The following is a 19,926-nucleotide window of genomic DNA, read 5'->3' as shown; positions in this document are numbered from 1 at the left end:
TCTTTTGAGACCCTTTTGGGTGCAGGATGCTGAGTTGTTTGTTGAGGACATGCAGTTATAAACACAGTTCCTCCTTTGAAAGGAGAAGTCTTCTTGGGGGGAAATAACATTCAGAGAGAGGTCAAATACAGTACAGCAGCAACTTAATTTCTGCACGGCTGTCTAGTTTTTAATGTACCTTCACATTTAATCTTTATGAAACCCTGGAAGGAAAGTTATTTAATCACTCAATTTATAATAAGAAAAGTAAGTGGTTTCCCCAGAATTATACAACTAATGTGTGGCAGAGCCACCACTAGAATCTACGTAATTTTTATCTACAGCACTCCCTGCCTTGACCTATGATGGACAGAGCAGTTAATGTAGAAATGAGAGACGCAAGCCTCATGAGCCCTATTCAGATACCAGAGAGTACATCAGGATCTGTTTGCAGAGAAAAAGTGAAGGCTGGCATGGACCAGGACCCCTGGTGGCACAGTGAATAAGAGCTTGGCTGCTAACCAAAAGGTCCGCGGTTGGAATCCACCAGGTGCTCCTTGGAAACTCTGTGGGGCAGTTTTGCTTGGTCCTGTGTGGTCTCTATGAGTTGAAAGACTCAAGGGCAGTGGGTTTGGTTTTGGTTTTGGAATGAACCAAGGCCAGATGCCCAGCAAAGAGCTGAAAACTGAAGTCTGAGTTGAAAGCCCAGAAAGCAGAAGGAAAATTTGGGATGAGAGCAGCTAGGGATTTTGTGAAGCGACAAGAGGAAGAGATACAGAAATTCATTAGGGCAGCTTCAGGCAGAGGCAAAGTCCTGTCTGAAGGCTGAGTTCCTCCCCTGCTGGTCTTAAAAACACATAATGTGCTGAACCTAAATTTTAACACAGGATAGTAAAATCTGAGGCGTATTTATTTGTGGTTTGCGTGGATTACACAGTTATATGTGTAGGTTGTTGTAAAGCTGGCCCTATTTTATATATTTTATTTATATAAAGGTTTATATTCTAGAAACACACTTGTTGAACTTTGTATATTGGTGGAAATGTTATGAAATTTTCCACATTTCAAGCATCACATGTGACTAGTGGCTACCATATTGAACCAAACGATAAGAACATGAATTTGATTTTTTTATTATCTACGTACATGTAAAAATATTCAGTGTTCAGAAAGATTTAAAGTACAAGTATCTTCCTTTGCCATCCTCCTAGCACCTGTTCCTTTCTCCAGAAGTATCTACTATTAAATCTTTTTTATTTGTATCATTTCAAGGAAAAGTATGTCCACCCCAATTTTATGTGTTTATGCTTTTATAAGTTACAAAATTCACTATGCTTGGGATACTGTTTAATTTTTGTTTTTAAATTAAAAATGTATCTTAGAGATTTTGACACAACAGTATGTTTAGCTCTACCTCACTCCTTTATTGTTCCATTGTTTGGAATTTATCAGTTCCCTATTCATGGGCTTTTAGGTTGTTGCTAATTTTTTTCCCTATTCAAACACTGCTGTAATATTTATGGCCATAATTTTATATGCCTGTAGGGAAAATTCCTAGTGTGCAGTTGCTAGATCAAAAGGTAAGAACACAGTCTCCCTAATGGTCTCCCATGATAACTGCTCTTTGTAGGCTTGGAGGGAGTACAAAATATAGGGCAGGGTAGGCATAGACATTAAAGACTGGAAGAAGAGGAACCAGAGACAAAAATAAAGGTTAAAAAAAAAAAAACTTCTCTTTTTTTTTCAAAATTATTTGTATCAAGTAAACACATGAGACTCTATTGGCATCTCCTGTCTGGAGGAGAGGTGAGAGGGCAGAGGGGGCCAGAAGCTGCCTGAATGGTCATGAGGAAAGAAGGTGGAGGGAAGGAGTGTGCTGTCTCATTAGGGGGAGAACAATTAGGAGTATATAGCAAGGTGTATATAAGGTTTTGTATGAGAGGTCGACTTTATTTGTCAACTTTCACTTAAAGCACAATAATAGCATAAAAAGAAAAAAAAAATTTTGCATCAATAATTTTAAGGGTGGCCTGCAAGCTTAATCAGTACAGTCCCTCTTAGGAATATTTAGGAACAATATTTTTAAATGTCAACATATTTTATTGCAACAATGCAAAGGCTATTTTTTTAAGTAGCTGTATTGTGTTTAATTTTATTAGAAAGATTTTGTGTACTTATTGTATATAATTTGGAAAATACAAAAAAGTATAAAGCAGAACATAATTTCATAATCTCACTACTCAGTGATAATCAGGACTTTATTTTTTTTATTTCTGTATATGTGTTGATTTTTATTTTTTATTGATTTTTATGTAGTTGAGATCATATTTCTTACACATGTATTCATATTCAAACTTTCTTTAGCTAATCATCTTGATTTTGTTGATCTTATTTTCTTTCATTATTCCTTATCTGCTTTTTGTTTGTTTTTTTTTAGGTAATAGAAATTTGTCATTGTTTTGGAATGAATTTGAATATCAAAATACCCAGGATGTGGAAAAATCTTTAGATTCTCTTGGGTATCAAAGAAGACAAGTCATGGCCATACCATTTATCATCCAGTGTGGTTAGTGATTGATTCCATTCTAACTAGTAAACATTTAATGAGTTCCTAAATATGTAACTTAACACGTCATTGTGTTAAGTACAGCTAGGCGGTGGGAGTATAACGATGAGTAAGACATGGTTCTTGGTTTCAAAGTGGTTACAGTCTAGGGGACAGGTAAAGATAAGCACAGAAATAACTGAAATGGAAGGAAAAATGGGGTAAATGATGTAAAAGAGGCAAAAAGTTCTTTAGAGTTCAGAGAAAAGGAAGATGTTGAAGCAAGCCTTCAAGGCAGAGTTAGCTTCTATAATGGTATTTTAGATGGAATTTTAATAGGCAGAGATGTAGCATAGAGAGTGTTCTGGATGGAAAGCTGAGGCATCAAGATGGATGTGGGTTACTATAGCTAAATTTTTTATGGTGAAGTAATAGAAAACTGATGTCTTTCTATATTTAATACCTGCTACATGTTTAACACATGGTAGGAAATTAGTAGTTGACTACCGAATGAATTAATAATGAATAAATAATGAAAGACAAAAATATAGGTCGGGTAAACATGTTAGAGGGCCTTGAATGTGAGGGTAAGAAGTTTTTACTTTCACAAGCAGTGGGGAGGCATTGAAAGTGTTCTTTGAATCATTGAACACTGATACATCTTCTAGCAACTATGCAAAGGGTTAAAGAATTAAAATACAATTCCTACTATCCTTGAGGAATCTGCAGTCCAGAGGAGAACATGGATAAGCAAATAAACAAAGTACACTGTAGTGTCTAAAATGCTAGAGAACTATTTACACGGTGCTAGAGGAGTCCTTCCCCAACCTTGGGCCTGGGGTGGTTCAAGGAAGGCCTGACATGGTCAGATGTGATTTGTACTAAGTTTGGTGTGGCAGCTCAGTGAAGGGGGATTTGGAAAAGGGCTTGAGCAAAGAGAGGGATGAGACCTCCTGGAAGACCACCACTGTACTCTGGGATCCAGGTGAGGGATTGTGAATTAGGGCATGGGGACTACCACTGTACTCCAGGACCCAGGTGAGGACTTATGAATTAGGGCATGGGGACTACCAGTGTACACTAGAACCCAGGTGAGAAATTGTAAATTAGGGTGTGGGGACTACACTGTATTCCAGGATCCAGGTGAGGAATTGTGAATTAGGGCACGGGGACTGCCACTGTACTCGAGGACCCAGGTGAGGAATTGTGAATCAGGGCATGGGGACTACCGCTGTACTCTGGGACCCAGGTGAAGGATTGTGAATTAGGGCATGGGGACTACCACTGTACTCCAGAATCCAGGTGAGGACTTGTGAATTAGGGCATAGGGACTACCACTGTACTCCAGGATCCAGTTGAGGGATTGTAAATTAGGGCATGGGGAGTACCACTGTACTCGAGGACCCAGGTGAGAATTTGTAAATTAGGGCATGGGGACTATTACTGTACTCAAGTATCCAGGTGAGGAATTGTGAATTAGAGCATGAGGACTACCACTGTAATCCAGGATCCAGATGAGAAATGGTGAATTAGGGCATGGGGACTGCCACTGTCATCCAGGACCCAGGTGAGAAATTGTAATGTCTGAATTAGGGCATGACAGTGTGATTTTAGAGAAACATTCCTGACATATGTAGAAGGCATAATTGAGAGAACTGATGACAATATGTGACAACATTTTGGATGATAATAATAATAGCTAAAAATTACTCTGTGTTTTTGATGTTAGAATCCAATTTCCTATACCTGAGAGTTTTTTGAAGTGGGCATATTACTTAACTCTCTAAGCATCAGCTTCCTCATTTGTAAAATGAAGTTTTTACTTGTGGCTACATTATGTAGTTTTGTGAGAATGAAATTAATAAGTAAAAAATTTACAATGTGCATAGGATACTGCCTAGCAATGTTGGTTTTTGTCATTGTCATTAATTTTATGTCATTTAATCCTCACAGTAACCTTTTGAGATTAAGTACTATTAACCAGTTGCCGTTGACTTGATTCCAATTCACGGCACCCAAGTGTGTCAGAGTAGAACTATGCTCCAAAGGGTTTTTAATGTCTGATTTTTTGATAGATAAGCTTGTCTTCTGAGGCACCTCCAGGTGGACTCAAACCTCCAACATTTCTCTTAGCAGTCAAGTGTGTTAATCATTTCTACCACTCAGGGATTCCTAAGCAATATTATTAATCTCTTTTTATAGATGATGATACTGAAAGGTAGAGAAGTTAAGTAATTTCTCCAAGATGATAGAAGTTTTAAGTGATAGAGCTGGGATTCAAAGTTAAAACTGATGGGAATCTCAAGTTCAGGTTCCTAACCACTGTACATTTATTTTACCACACCCTCAGCCCCCAAGCTGACTTAAATGGCTGTCAGTTTCCCTGGGCCTGAGATAGGTCCTGGTGTACACTCTGAGCCATTCTCCCAGCCTTGGAAAAGGGATAAATTAACAATTGGTAGAAAAGATAATCTCCCAGCTCCACTAAGATGGGGAGCTCAGGACAGAAGCAGCTCCTCTCCAGGCACAAATGGCCCAGGACTTGAATACCTTTCACCCCTGCATTGACCTGGGTGGACCCATTTTAGGTGAATAGGCTCTCGTTGGCAGACTGCAACTGTTTCAGCTGTGCAGTGGAGAGATGAGTTTTTGATGTTTGACACTGCTTTGCCTGTTAGGGTCCTCACCTACCCACATCAGGGGCCTAAGGACTGGTGGCTCCACCTACGTCACCAAGCTATCCATGACAAGGGTCCAAGGGTAAGTGGTACCTCCCAGTCCTTACAACCAAAAGCAGGAGGTGCCCATGGTCTGGCTGCAGAACCCACCCACCTGTGTGCTCCAGGGAATGGGGGCATGCTTTCCTCACAGACACTCAGGGGATGGTTGTCAGCCCCCTGCCTTGTTCAGAGCGTGACTCCCTGCTGCAACCAGATACCTGTGCCTACACAATCAACCCTACCACTTTAATACTGTAGGACAGAGCATGCACCACATACTTGATGACCACATACCTGAACACCTGAGCTGAATCTGTACAAGAAAAGTGAATGGACTCCTAGGGTCATGTACCTGATAACAGCTCTAACCCTCTGGTGACAAGACATTAGAGCATCAAAGGCAAAAATAATCAGGCTAGCTCACTCAAGCAGCCTATTTGGGCATATCAAAACAAAACAAAGCAAGAAGCTAGGATATAATAAGCAGACATAAAATAAATTAATACAATAACTTATAGATGGCTCGGAGACAACAGTCAATATCAAATCACATAAAGAACCAGACCATGATCGCTTCAACAAGCTCTCGAAACAAAAAATCAAGGAATCTTCTGGATGAAAATGTCTTCCTGGCATTATCAGATGTAGAATACAAAAGATTAATATACAGAACTCTTCAAAAGATTAGGAAGGAGATCAGGCAAAACTCAGAACAAGCCAAAGGACACAACACAGATAAAGCAGTTGAAGAAATTAAAAAGGTTATTCAAGAACATAATGAAAAATTTAATAGGATGCAAGAATCCACAGAGAGAAAGCAATCAGAAATTCAGATTAACAATGGAATTACCAAATCAGACAACTCAATAGTTGTCAAAGGAGAATTAAAGAAATGGAAAGCAGAATTAGTGAGACTGAAGATAAAACACTTGGCACCAATATATTAGAAGAAAAATCAGATAAAAGAATTAAAAAAAATGAAGAAACCCTAAGAATCACGTGGGACTCTATCAAGAGAAATCTGCAAGTGATTGGAATACCAGAACAAGGAGGGATAACAGAAAATACAGAGAGAATTGTTGAAGATTTGTTGGCAAAAAACTTCCCTGATACTGTGAAAGATGAGAAGAGATCTATCCAAGATGCTCATCAAACTCCACATAAGGTAGATCTCAAAAGGAAGTCACCAAGACATATTATAATCAAACTTGCCAAAAGCAAATATAAAGAGTGAATTTTAAGAGTGGCTAGAGATAAACAAAAAGTCACCTACAAAGAGAGTTAGTAAGAATAAACCTGGACTACTTGGCAGAAACCATGCAGGCAAGAAGACTTATATAAAGCATTGAAGGAAAAAAAACTGCCCGCTAAGAATCATATATCCAAAAAAAACTGTGTCTCAAATATGAAGGTGAAATTAGGATATACCCAGAAAAAAAGAAATTTAAGGAATTTGTAAAATCAAACCAAAACTACAAGGAATACTGAAGCGAGTTCTCTGGTTACAAAATCAATAATATCAGATATCAACCCAAGACTGGAACATAGGACAGAGCAACCAGATATCAACCCAGAGAGGGAAATCACAAAAACAAATCAAGATAAAAAAGCGCTCAAAACAGGGAAACAGCAATGTCATTATGTAAAAGATGACAACATTAAAACCATATTTTATTGTTGTTCGGCGCCATCAAGTTGGTTTTGACTTGTAGTGACCCTGTGCACAACAGAATGAAAAACTGCCTGATCCTGCACCATCCTTACAATCGTTATTAGATGCTTGAGCTCATTGTTGCAGCCACTGTGTCAGTCCACCTCGCTGAGGGTCTTCCTCTCTTTTGCTGACCTTCTACCTTACCAAGCATCATGTCATTCTCCAGGGACTGATACCTCCTGACAATATGTCCAAAGTATGTAAGACAAAGTCTCGCTATCCTTGCTTCTAAGGAGCATTCTGGTTGTACTTCTTCCATGACAGATTTGTTCCTTCTTTTGGCAGTCCATGGTTTATTCAATATTCTTCCCCAATGCCACAATTCAAAGGCGTCAATTCTCCTTCCGTCTTCCGTATTCATTGTCCAGCTTTCACGTGCATATGATGCAATTGAAGATACCATGGCTTGGGTCTGGTGCATCTTAGTCTTCAAGGTGACATCCCTGCCTTTCAACACTTTTAAAGAGGTCCTTTGCAGCAGATTTATCCAATGCAATGTGCTGTTTGATTTCTTGACTGCTTCTTCCATGGCTGTTGATTGTGGATCCAAGTAAAATGAAATCCTTGACAACGTCAGTCTTTTCTCTGTTTATCATGAGGATTTTTGTTTTGTTTATCTTTATTGTTTTAAGGTATATGGCTTGCACCTTAAAACAATGAAGAGGGACTAAAAAATGTAGTCATAGATCTTTCATATGGCAAAGAAGTCAAGATGATGTAAAGAAATAAAAGTTAGATTTAAACTTAGAAAAACAGGGGTAAATATTAAGATAACCACAAAGGAGACTAACAATCCTATTCATCAAAAGAAAAAGAAAAACCTAAAGACTCAGCAAAAATAAAATCAAGAAAAATGAATAAGAGGAAAAGCAATATATAAACTACTCAGCAAAAAAATAAGAGGGAAAAATAAACTGTCAATAACACACACAAAAAGACATCAAAATGACAGCATCAGCTCACCTACCCATAATTACGCTGAATGTAAATGGACTAAATACACCAATAAAGAGACAGAGAATGGCAGAATGGATGAAGAAACACGATTTGTCTATATGCTCCCTACAAGAAACACCTTAGACTTAAAGACACAAAGAATCTAAAACTCAAAGGATGGAAAAAATATATCAAGTGAGCAACAACTGAAAAAAGAGCAGGAGTGGCAATATTAATTTCTGACAAAATAGACTAAAGTTAAATCCACCACAAAGGATAAGGAAGGACACTATGTAATGATTAAAGGGACAATATACCAGGAGGATATAACCATATTAAATATTTATGTACCCAATGACAAGGCTGCAAGATACATAAAACAAGCTCTAACAACATTGAGATGTGAGATAGACAGCTCCACAATAATAGTAGGAGACTTCAATACGCAACTTTCGGTGAAGGACAGAACATTCAGAAAGAAGCTCAATAAAGACACGGAAGATTTAAATGCGACGGTCAACCAACTTGACCTAATAGACATATATAGAACACTCCACCCAACAGCAGCCAAGTATACTTCATTTTCCAGCGTGTGTGCAACATTCTCTAGAATAGACCACACGTTAGGTCATAAAGTAAGCCTTAACAGAATTCAAAACATCGAAATATTACAAAGCATCTTCTCTGACCATAAAGCCATGAAAGTAGAAATCAATAACAGAAAAAGTAGGGAAAAGAAGTCAAACACTTGGAAACTGAGCAATACCCTGCTCAAAAATGATTGGGTTATAGAAGAAATTAAGGATGGAATAAAGAAATTCATAGAATCCAATGAGAATGAAAACACATTCTATCAGAACCTTTGGGACACAGCTAAAGTAGTGTGCAGAGGTCAATTTATAAGAATAAATGCACACGTACATAAAGAAGAAAGGGCCAAAATCAAAGAATTATCTCTACAAATTGAATAGAGAGCAACAAAAGAAACCATCAGGCACCAGAAGAAAGCAAATAATAAAAATCATCGCAGAATTAAATGAAATAGAGGACAGAAAAACATTTAAAAGAGTTAACAAGACTAAAAGCTGGCTCTCTGAAAAAATTAACAAAATGGATAAACCATTGGCCGATCTGACAAAAGAAAAACAGGAGTCAAAACAAATAACCTGAATAAGAAATAATATGGGTGATATCACAACAGACCCAACTGAAATTAAAAGAATCATATCAGATTACTACAAAAAAATAGTACTCTAGCAAATTTGAAAACCTAGAAGAAATGGGCGAATTTCTAGAAACATACAGCCTACCTAAACTAACACAGAAGTAGAACAACTAAATAAATCTGTAACAAAAGAAGAGATTAAAATGGTAATTTAAAAAAGCCCTGGCCCAGATGGCTTCACTGAAGAGTTATACCAAACCTTCAGAGAAGAGTTAACACCTCTACTACTAAGGGTAATTCAGAGCATAGAAAAGGATGGAATACTCCCAAACTCATTCTATGAAGCCACCGTATCCCTGATACCAAAACCAGGTAAAGACACCGCAAAAAAAGAAAATTACCGACAAACTTCTAGCCAATAGAATTCAACAGCTTATCAAAAAGATAATTTACCATGGTCAAGTGGGATTCATACCAGGTATGCAGGGGTATTTCAACATTAGAAAAATGATCAATGTAATCCATCATATAAATAAATCAAAAGACAAAAACTACATCATCTTATCGATAGATGCAGAAAAGGCAATTGATAAACTCCAACACCCATTTGTGATAAAAACTCTTAGCAAAATAGGAGTAGAAGGAAAATTCCTCACCATAATAAAGGCCATTTATACAAAGCCAACATCATCCTAAATGGAGAAAGTCTGAAAGCATTATCCTTGAGAACGGGAACCAGGGAACCAGACCAGGATGACCTTTATCAGCACTCTATTCAACATTGTGCTGGAGGTCGTAGTCAGAGCAGTTAGGCTAGATAAAGAAATAAAGGGGATCCGGATTGGTAAGGAAGAAGTAAAAGTATCTCTATTTGCAGATGAAATGATCTTATGCACAGAAAATCCTAGAGAACCCTCAAGAAAGCTACTGAAACTAATAGAAGAGTTCAGCAGAGTATCAGGATACAAGATAAACGTACAAAAATCAGTTGGATTCCTCTACACCAACAAAGAGAACATCGAAGAGGAAATACACCAAATCAATACCATTTACAGTAGTACCCATGAAGATAAAATACTTAGGGATAAATATAATCAGAGATGTAAAAGATCTGTACAAAGAATACTACAAGACCCTACTGCAAGAAACCAAAAAAACCTACATAAGTGGAAAAACATACCTTGCTCACAGATAGGAACACTCAACATTTAAAAATGTCTATTCTACCAAAAGATATCTATAGATACAATGAAATTCCGATCCAAATTCCAATGACATTTTTTAATGAGATGGGGAAATGAATCGCCAACTTCATATGGAAGGGAAAGAGGCCCCGGGTAAGTAAGCATTAGTGAAAAAGAAGAACAAAGTGGGCGGCCCCACAGTACCTGATTTTAGGATGTATTATACCGCCACAGTAGTCAAAACAGCCTGCTACAGGTACGACAACAGATACACAGACCAGTGGAGCAGAGTCGAGAATCCAGACATAAATCCATACACATATGAGCAGCTGATATTTATCAAAGGCCCAAAGTCAGTTAAATGGGAAAAAGACAGTCTCCTTAACAAATGGTGCTGGCATAACTGGATATCCATACACAAAAAAAATGAAACAAGACCCATACCTCACACCATGCACAAAAACCAACACAAAATGGATCAAAGACCTAAATATAAAATCTAAAACAGTAAAGATCATGGAAGAAAAAATAGGGACAACACTAGGAGCCCTACTACGTGGCATAAACAGTATACAAAACATTACCAACAATGCACAAACACCAGAAAAGAAACTAGATAACTGGGAGCCCCTGAAAATCAAACACCTGTGTTCATCCAACAGCTTCACCAGAAGAGTTTTTACCTACAGACTGGGAAAAGTTTTTAGCTATGACATTTCCCGTCAGCGTCTGATCTCTAAAATCTACATGATACTACAAAACCTCAACCACAAAAAGACAACCCCATTAAAAAATGAACAAAGGAGAACACCAAAGACACAAGGTAATTATGAGCCCAAGAGACAGAACCAAAAAACCAAAAAGCAAACCCAGTGCCATCGAGTCGATTCTGACTCATAGTGACCCTATAGGACAGAGTAGAACTGCCCCATAGAGTTTCCAAGGAGTGCCTGGAGGATTCAAACTGCCGACCCTTTGGTTAGCAGCCGTAGCACTTAGCCACCATGCCACCAGGGTTTCCAAGAGTTGGAAAGAGCCACATAAATCAGAGACTACATCAGCCTGAGCCCAGAAGAGCTAGATGGTGTCCGGCTACAACCGATGAGTACCCTGACGGGGAACACAGCAGAGAATCCCTGATGAGCAGGAGAGCAGTGGGATGCAGACCTCAAATTTTCGTAAAAAGATCAGACTTAATGGTCTGACTGAGACTAGAAGAGCCCCGGAGGTCATGGTCCCCAGACCTTCTGTTAGCCTAAGACCGGAACCATTCCCAAAGCCAACTCTTCAGACAGGGATTGGACTGGACTGTAAGATAGAAAATTATACTGGTGTGGAATGAGCTTCTTGGTTCAAGTAGACACGTGAGACTATGCGGGCAGCTCCTGTCTGGAGCGGAGATGAGAGGGAAGAGGGGTCCAGAAGCTGGCTGAATGGACAGGGGAATACAGGTTTGGGAGGAGTGTGCTGTCTCGTTAAAGGGAGAGCAATTAGGAGTACATAGCAAGGTGTGTGTAAGATTTTGTACGAGAGGCTGATTTGATTCATAAACTTTCACTTAAAACACAATAAAAAAAAAATAGTATAGCCTGGAAAGAGTAGTATGCTTTGCTCCTAAAGACAAGGGCAGGCTCAAAGGGGGAAATGGACAAAGAGTTCAGAAACTGTAGGCTGAAGAGTGGGATAAAAACAGAAAACAGTGCAGAACAAGGAAACATTTAGATGGTTCAGAGAGCTTGATTTTCCTTTTTATGTTATGTGGTTGGAGACAAAAAATGGTGTTGTCAGCAGATGGATAATATACTTAGAGGAAAGGAGATTCAAGCCACTGAGGTCATAACGTGGCTTAGGAGGAGGTAGGGTGGCAGAAAAACAACAGAAGGGAACGTAAACTATAATAATAATTATAAGTTATTGGCAGGACCTTGTAGAACCCTAGCGTAGTTTTATCATCAGGTATAATAGTATGTAATCAAGCCTTCACGTTTGGACCCAGAGATACCCTTATACTCTTGGTATATGCAAACTGATGCCTTAATGTGATGGATTCCTTCCTAATTGTGGCCTCTTTTGTGTGTGATTTTGTTTTGATTATCAGATCTTTGCCTCAAGTGGAGAGTCTTGCCTTCCTCTACTAATTATCAGGAAAAAGAATTTCTTGACATCTGGATTTGTGCTAATAATCCTAACCCCTTGGAAAACAGGTAGATTTGACAGAGTTTTCAAAAATCTTTTATCCACTAGAAAATAACAGTACAGATGGATTATAGCTCAGGATCTGCTATCTCTTCAAATCCTTTCTAGCCCCTTGCCACTTGTGGAAAGATATTTCATTAGTATGTTTTTCCAACAAGATAAAAGAGACCTGGATGTCATTTCTGTAGACGCTGGAGCATGAAAGCTCTGCACTTTTGTTGGCAGAAGACCATGACCCAGCCAATATTCAAGAGTTGCGCCTTCCAGTTCATTTTCACACAATATACGACCCTACCGTATAGGAGTGTTAAACCGAGGGTGTCTCCAGAGGCATTCAGCTGGTAGACCATGTGCTTTTTCCATTTAAGTCATATATTGATTTCATTGCTTTGTGCTCTTGGAGGAAAAAGTTCAGTCTAAAACAGGAAAAAGACCAATTAAATATTGATGAATGTCAACATTATTACTAGCCCTTTGAAACTAATGTTCTTTCCCTAGGGAAAAAGATTTAATACTCCCTTTTTTTTTTAACAAAGGTACCCCTGGGTCAAACAGAGCTTTTCCATGGAGATGGTTCTAAGTCCTGCCTGGATAAGTGGATCAATATTGCTAATATAGACAATAGGGTAATAATTCCTGTTTGGTTATTTTTATCCAGCCCCGAAAAAAGTAGAAAAAGTAAGTATAAGAAGAATACATTCAGAAACTGTTGCTGAAGCCCCTTCCATCTAGAGCCCCCAGGCTAATTATCTTTTGAGGTGGAACAAAAATGTCAGAGGTTGAAGGGTGCTAAGATTTCACATTGACCGGGGGTTTTCCAACTCCTCCTCCATTGTTTTGTTTACAGCAGAACTCATATTTTGTTTTCAAATAAAATTTGTCTTGGAATCCAAGTAAGTAAAATAGATAAAAGCAGAACTGTCCTGGTTCAATTGGACTCTGGAAACCTGGGGACCAAAAGTACTCTGTTCCCTACTCTCTGCAAAAAGCTTAGAGCTCAATGGAGTAAGATTAAAAAAAAAAAAAACTCATCTAGTCTGACATGTTTATTTCAGAGAAGAGACCATTAAAGCCCAAATAGGGGTTAAAAAACTTGTTTATGAGTAAGGTTTTCTAATTCCTAATTGATTCTGGCCTAATAATAATAATACTGATTACATGCTATGAGCTAAGAACTATTCAAACAATGTGTTGGGTAGTGTTCGGAGTTCAGACTGGGCCAGAAACCTGTCTTTAATTCCTGACTCCACCGGCTATGAAACCTCAGGAAATGATAAGACACTTCTTTAATTCAACTCTTTGTAGATGGGGTATAATAATAGTACTTTGGTGCATCTTCTCTGCATCCAGCTGGTCCTCTTGTAAAGACAGTCTACTGAAATTCCCTGGTCACTGGGGTCCCTTAACAACAAGGAGCCAGAATTTACGATACTCTCCACAGATTTAACTATATAGCTATGATTTCATAGACTAATCTTGGGCACTGTCAGACCCAAAGAACTGGGAAGCAGTCCATTACAGCTTCCCTTATCTCCAGCTCACCACCGTCCCTATACTGGCCCCTTACTATCCTTGTCTCATTGAAAGATGGTGATGCCATCACAGAGCATCGCAAAATTAGCTTCAGAGCTGCATTACTCTGCCCTTTACACATCAAAACAGGGCCACCTGTGATGGGAGACAAGATAATTTTAGCCTTGTTGACAGGAAACTGATAGACTTTAAAAGCCTACAGTGAAAAGTCTTCTTATATTTATAATTTGCTTAAGTCCTTGGTTCTTTAAATATATTACCATACTGTTGGCCATCTGTATCTCATTTCCACTGAAAAGATTATGAGGAGAAACATGCTTAAAATGGTAGCAAGATATTTGGGTGAGATATAAAGAAACTCCTGATTACAAGGGCAGTTAATCAAGAGTTGGCACCTCCTTTACAGGAAATTATTGACAGTGACATAGATAAATGACTCCCAGCAGAAGAGAAATGGATCTGGTGACCTTGAGCTGTCCTCTGATTCAGTATGGTAGGATGGGCAGTGCATACCTTGCAAACATACCTTGAAAGAGATTATCTTTAGGCAGAACTGATATACATGTGCTATAGAATTAGCTAGAATCACATGAAATGAGTGGGTTAAAGTGAGGAGCAGGGAACTGTAGTTCTTTATTATGCATCATTCCATAAGTAGAGGGACAGAAAAATGGGGTGAAAAGTGCTTTTGTTTTATTTCAGTAAAATATGGTTTAGTATCAGCAGGGTTAATAGCAGTAAACAGTATTTGAATGAACCACGTCTATGTAACTAGACCTTGGGCAGGAAACAGTAGGTTTCTCATACATGGCAATTACACCATAGTCCTAAGAACTTTCTCAAAGGAGAAAACAGAGAGGCTAAGACAGGATCAGTGACTCGTTCAAGGTTCCTTGTTATAGTTGAAATTTAAAGCTAAGCATTTTGTTGCAAAACCTTTACTCTTTTTGCTTTACCAAATCACTTCTTTGAAGGCGTCCTTTTATATTTCAGGAGAGTCCGATGCAATCCAAATACCTTTTAGTGACAAAAATACATGATTTTATGGTTCTCATTTAAAGAGATGGTGGCAGTATTCAGGGGCAGTGACCCAGATAGAGTAAAATGGAAGCCATCTTCTTTCAAACCACTAAAGCTTCTTTTCCCCCACATGTCTGCCAGTTTGTTGTACTGTGGGGGCTTGCGTGTTGCTGTGATGCTGGAAGCTCTGCCACCGGTATTCAAATACCAGCAGGATCACCCATGGCCAACAGGGTTCAGCTGAGCTTCCAGACTAAGATAGACTAGGAAGAAGGTCCTGGAAGTCTACTTCTGAAAAGATTTAGCCAGTGAAAAGCTTATCAATAGTAGCAGAACATTGTTTGATATAGTGCTGTAAGATGAGCTCCTCAGGTTGGAAGGCACTCAAAAGGTGACTGGGAAGACCTTCGTCCTCTAAGTAGAGTGAACCTTAATGAGGTGGATGGAGTCAAGCTGTCAGGACCTTCATTTGCTGATGTGACATGGTTCAAAATGAGAAGAAACAGCTGCAAACATCCATTAATAATCGGAACATGAAATGTATGAAGTGTGAATCTAGGAAAACTGGAAATCATCAAAAATGAAATGGAATACATAAACATTGATATCCTAGGCATTAGTGAGCTGGAATGGAGTGGTATTGGCCATTTTGAGATGGACAATCATATGGTCTACTCTGCCGGGAAGGACAACTTGAAGAGGAATGGTATTGCATTCATTGTCAAAAAGAACATTTCTAGATCTGTTCTAAAGTACAACACTGCAAGTGGTAGGATAATATCCATACACTGACAAGGAAGACCAGTGAATACGACTCTTATTCAAATTTATACACCAACCAGTAAGGCCAAAGATGAAGAAATTGAAGATTTTTTTTTACCAACTTTTGTAGTCAGAAATTGATCAAACATACAATCAACATCCATTGGTAGTTCTTGGAGATTGGAATGCAAAAGTTGGAAACGAAGAAGGATCAGTAGTTGGAAAATATGACCTTGGTGATAGAAATGACGCCAGAGATCGCATGATAGAATTTTGCAGGATCAATGATTTCTCCATTGTAAATACCTTTTTTCACCAACATAAGTGGTGACTATACATGTGGACCTTGCCAGATGGAATACACAGGAACCAAATCAACTACATCTGTGGGAAGAGGCAATGGAAAAGATCAATATCATCAGTCAGAATGAGGCCAGGGCCCCACTGTGTAACAGACCATCAGTTGCTCATATGCAAGTTCAAGTTGAAATTGAAGAAAACTAGAACAAGTCCTTAGAACAAGTCCACAAGAGCCAAAGTACGACCTTTAGTATATGCCACCTGAATACAGAGACCATCTCAAGAATAGATTTGATGCATTGAACACTAATGCCTGAAGACCAAATGAGTTGTGGAATGACATCATACATAAAGAAAGCAAAAGGTCTTTAAAAAGACGGAAAAGAAAGAAAAGACCAAAATGGGTGTCAGAAGAGACTCAAACTTGCTCTTGAACATCAAGTAGCTAAAGCAAAAGGAAGCAATGATGAAGTAAAAGAGTTGAATGGAAGGTTTCAAAGTCTGGCTTGAGAAGACAAAGTATTATAATGACATGTGCAAAGACCTGGAGATGGAAAACCAAAACGGAAGACCATGCTCTGCATTTCTCAAGCTGAAAGAACTGAAGAAAAAATGCAAGCCTCGAGGTACGATATTGAAGGATTCTATCAGGAAAATATTAAACAACTCAGGAAGCATCAAAAGAAGATAGAAGGAATACACACAGTCACTGTGTCAAAAGGAATTGGACAAAGTTCAGCTATTTCAAGAGGTAGCATATGATCAGGAACCAATAGTACTGAAGGCATTGGCAAAAAACAAGGCTCCAGAAATTAATGGAATACGTCTTGAGATGTTTCAATAAATGGATGCAGTGCTGGAATTACTCACTTGTCTATGGCAAGAAATTTGGAAGACTGGAAGAGATCCATAGTTATGCCTATTCCCAAGAAAGGTGATCCAACAGGACGCAGAAATTATGGAACAATATCATTAATATCACAGGCAAGTAAAGTTTTCCTGAAGACCGTTCAAAAGCAGTTGCAGCAGTACATCAACAGGGAACTGTCAAAAATTCAAGCTGGATTCAGAATAGGGTGTGGAACAAGGGATATCACAGAGAATACCAGAAAGATGTCTACCTGGATTTTATTCACTATTCAAAAGCATTTGACATGTGGATCACAACAAATTATGGACAACATTGCAAAGAATGGGAAATCTAGAGCACTTAATTGTGCTCATGAGGAACCTGTACATAGACCAAGAGGCAGTCCTTCAAACAGAACAAGGGAATACTGCGAGGTTTAAAATCAGGAAAAGTGTGTGTCAGGGTTGTATCCCTTCACCACACTTATTATATCTGTATGCGGAGTAAGTAATCTGAGAAACTGGACTGTATGAAGAAGAATGCAGCATCAGGACTGGAGGAAGACTCATTAACAACCTGATATATGTAGATGAGGCAAAATTGCTTTCTGGAAGTGAAGAGGACTTGAAGCACTTACTGATAAAGATCAAAGACCACAGTCTTCAGTATGGATTACACCTCAAAACAAAACAAAAATCTTCACTACTGGACCAATAAGCAACATCATGATAAACAGAGGAAATATTGAAGCTGTCAAGGATTTCATTTTACTTGGATCCACAATCAGCACCCATGGAGGCTGCAGTCAGGAAATCAAATGGCATATTGCATCGGGCAAATTTGCAAAATACTTCTTTAAAGTGTTCAAAAGCTTTGAGGACTAAGGTGCTTGAGGACTATACTTCTTTGAGGACTAAGGTGCACCTGATCTAAGCCATAGTATTTTCAGTTGCCTCATATGCATCGAAAAGCTGGACAATGAATAAGAAAGACAGAAGAATTGATTCCTTTGAATTATGGTATTGGCAAAGAATACCGAACATACCATGGACTGCCAGAAGAATGAACAAATCTATCATGGAAGAAGTACAGCCAGAATACTCCTTAGAAGTGAGGATAGCAAGACTTCATCTCAGGTACTTTGGACATGTTATCAGGAGGGTCCTGTTCCTGGAGAAGGACAACATGCTTGGTAAAGTGGAGGGTCAGTGAAAGAGAGGAAGACTCTTGATGAAAGGATTGACATAGTGACTGCAACGATGGGCTCAAGCATAGCCACGATTGTGAGGCTGATGCAGGATGTTTCCTTTTGTTGTTCATAGGGTTGCTATGAGTCGGGACCGACTTCATGGCACCTAACAACAATAACATCTAAGGAAGAGATACCTGTATATTTCCATTACATTCATGATATGCATTTATCTGCTTTGAAAATAGGGTAAAAATGATACCTTATCACTTGACTGAACCAAAAAGACTGAATTTTGGAAAGGTTGTTAAAAAAATGGCTGCAGTTTACCATGCATATTAAAATTTAATGCATTTTCAAAAATCTTAAATGAAGACAATTGAATAGATTGAGTTTTAATAAAACACTTTAGGCTTCTCTTTTCTGAGTAAAGCATTAACATTACCTCACGATTCTTTTCTTTTGAAATTAAATAGAAACCCCTCCAGGTGCCACCCAACAGATGTCTTCAAATCTGCCCTGTCGGTGCCTGTGCCTGTATAGGTAGTAGTTTTCCCCTGGGTTCATTGATTTAGAATCTTTCTTTGAAAGCAACAATAATAACAAACACCGTATGTGGGTGGACTTAAGTGTTTTTTTCACCACAGTACCTGAATTTGATTGTAGGTATTCACTCTTCTCTGTTGGTTAGGAGCAAGAAAATACATTCTGCATCCCTGAAAAACAGAAATAGTGGGTTTGATCTGCTTCAGTTTTCCTTCTCTGTTTCAGAGAGAATACCCTCTCTATTCTCAACTTCTTCCTCCCATTCTTAGCCTAGCACACACTTGTTTTCTATAAACTCTGCCCCTCCTTGCTCTTTATGGTAGCTGAGTGGTCTCTCTCCCTACCTATCAATCAATAATACAAAACCTTTATGCTACAACAGAGTTCCCAGATGGTACAAATTGATATTGTGTTCAGTTGATATCTGAAAGGTTGGAGGCACTTCAGAAGAAAGGCCTGGTGAACTACTTCCAAAAAAACCACCCATTGAAAACCCTGTGGAGCACAGTCTCTGACACACATGAGGTTGCCATGGATTGGGGTCAGGTTGATAACAGCTGGTCACGGTGGCATCCCAGAGCAGCCTCTAAGAACTGACCTCAGCATTCTGCCTCACTGCCTGGAGCAGCCTCTACGAACTGACCTCAGCATTCTGCCTCACTGCCTGGAGCAGCCTCTACGAACTGACCTCAGCATTCTGCCTCACTGCCTGGAGCAGCCTCTACGAACTGACCTCAGCATTCTGCCTCACTGCCTGGAGCAGCCTCCAAGAACTGACCTCAGCATTCTGCCTCACTGCCTGGAGCAGCCTCCAAGAACTGACCTCAGCATTCTGCCTCACTGCCTGGAGCGGCCTTTAAGAACTGACCTCAGCATTCTGCCTCACTGCCTGGAGCAGCCTCTAAGAACTGACCTCAGTGTTTTGCCTCAGTGCTTCGCATTGCCAGCCATGCCGTGAACCAAAGCTATGTCCACTTCTTATCCATGTAAAGCTTCCAGACCGAGGTGAAAAATATTTTACTTTTTCAACAATTTTGATTAACTCTACACCCTGGAGTGTAGCCACAGGACCAAAAGTAAGAAGGGGGTGGGGGTGGGGGGGGGAAGGACTCAAACCATCCGAACCATGTCACAAAAGTCATTACTATTTTTTGTAACCAGGGATGCCATTATGCATAGCCTGTTGAATGTTTGTTTATATATAATTCAACATGATTATTTAATACATTTATTAACCTGCTAGTGATTTTTTTTTTTTAGAAACAGCATATCACTGAGGCTGGAAGC

At 39.0% G+C, this 19,926-nt stretch overlaps 1 protein-coding gene across 1 annotated transcript in view; it reads left to right on the top strand.

Moving 5' to 3' along the window:
* MORC1 (MORC family CW-type zinc finger 1) overlaps nucleotides 1-19,926 on the top strand; it is a 212,637-nt gene that overhangs the window by 87,201 nt on the left and 105,510 nt on the right. The window contains exons 14-15 of the mRNA XM_049857885.1: nucleotides 2,417-2,545; nucleotides 12,342-12,447. Coding sequence (XP_049713842.1) covers nucleotides 2,417-2,545; nucleotides 12,342-12,447 — 235 coding nt within the window. The remainder of the gene's footprint in view (nucleotides 1-2,416; nucleotides 2,546-12,341; nucleotides 12,448-19,926) is intronic.

Source organism: Elephas maximus, chromosome 18 (assembly GCF_024166365.1).
Source record: "Elephas maximus indicus isolate mEleMax1 chromosome 18, mEleMax1 primary haplotype, whole genome shotgun sequence".
Taxonomy (NCBI): domain Eukaryota; kingdom Metazoa; phylum Chordata; class Mammalia; order Proboscidea; family Elephantidae; genus Elephas; species Elephas maximus.
This window is presented reverse-complemented; position numbering and strand designations above follow the sequence as displayed.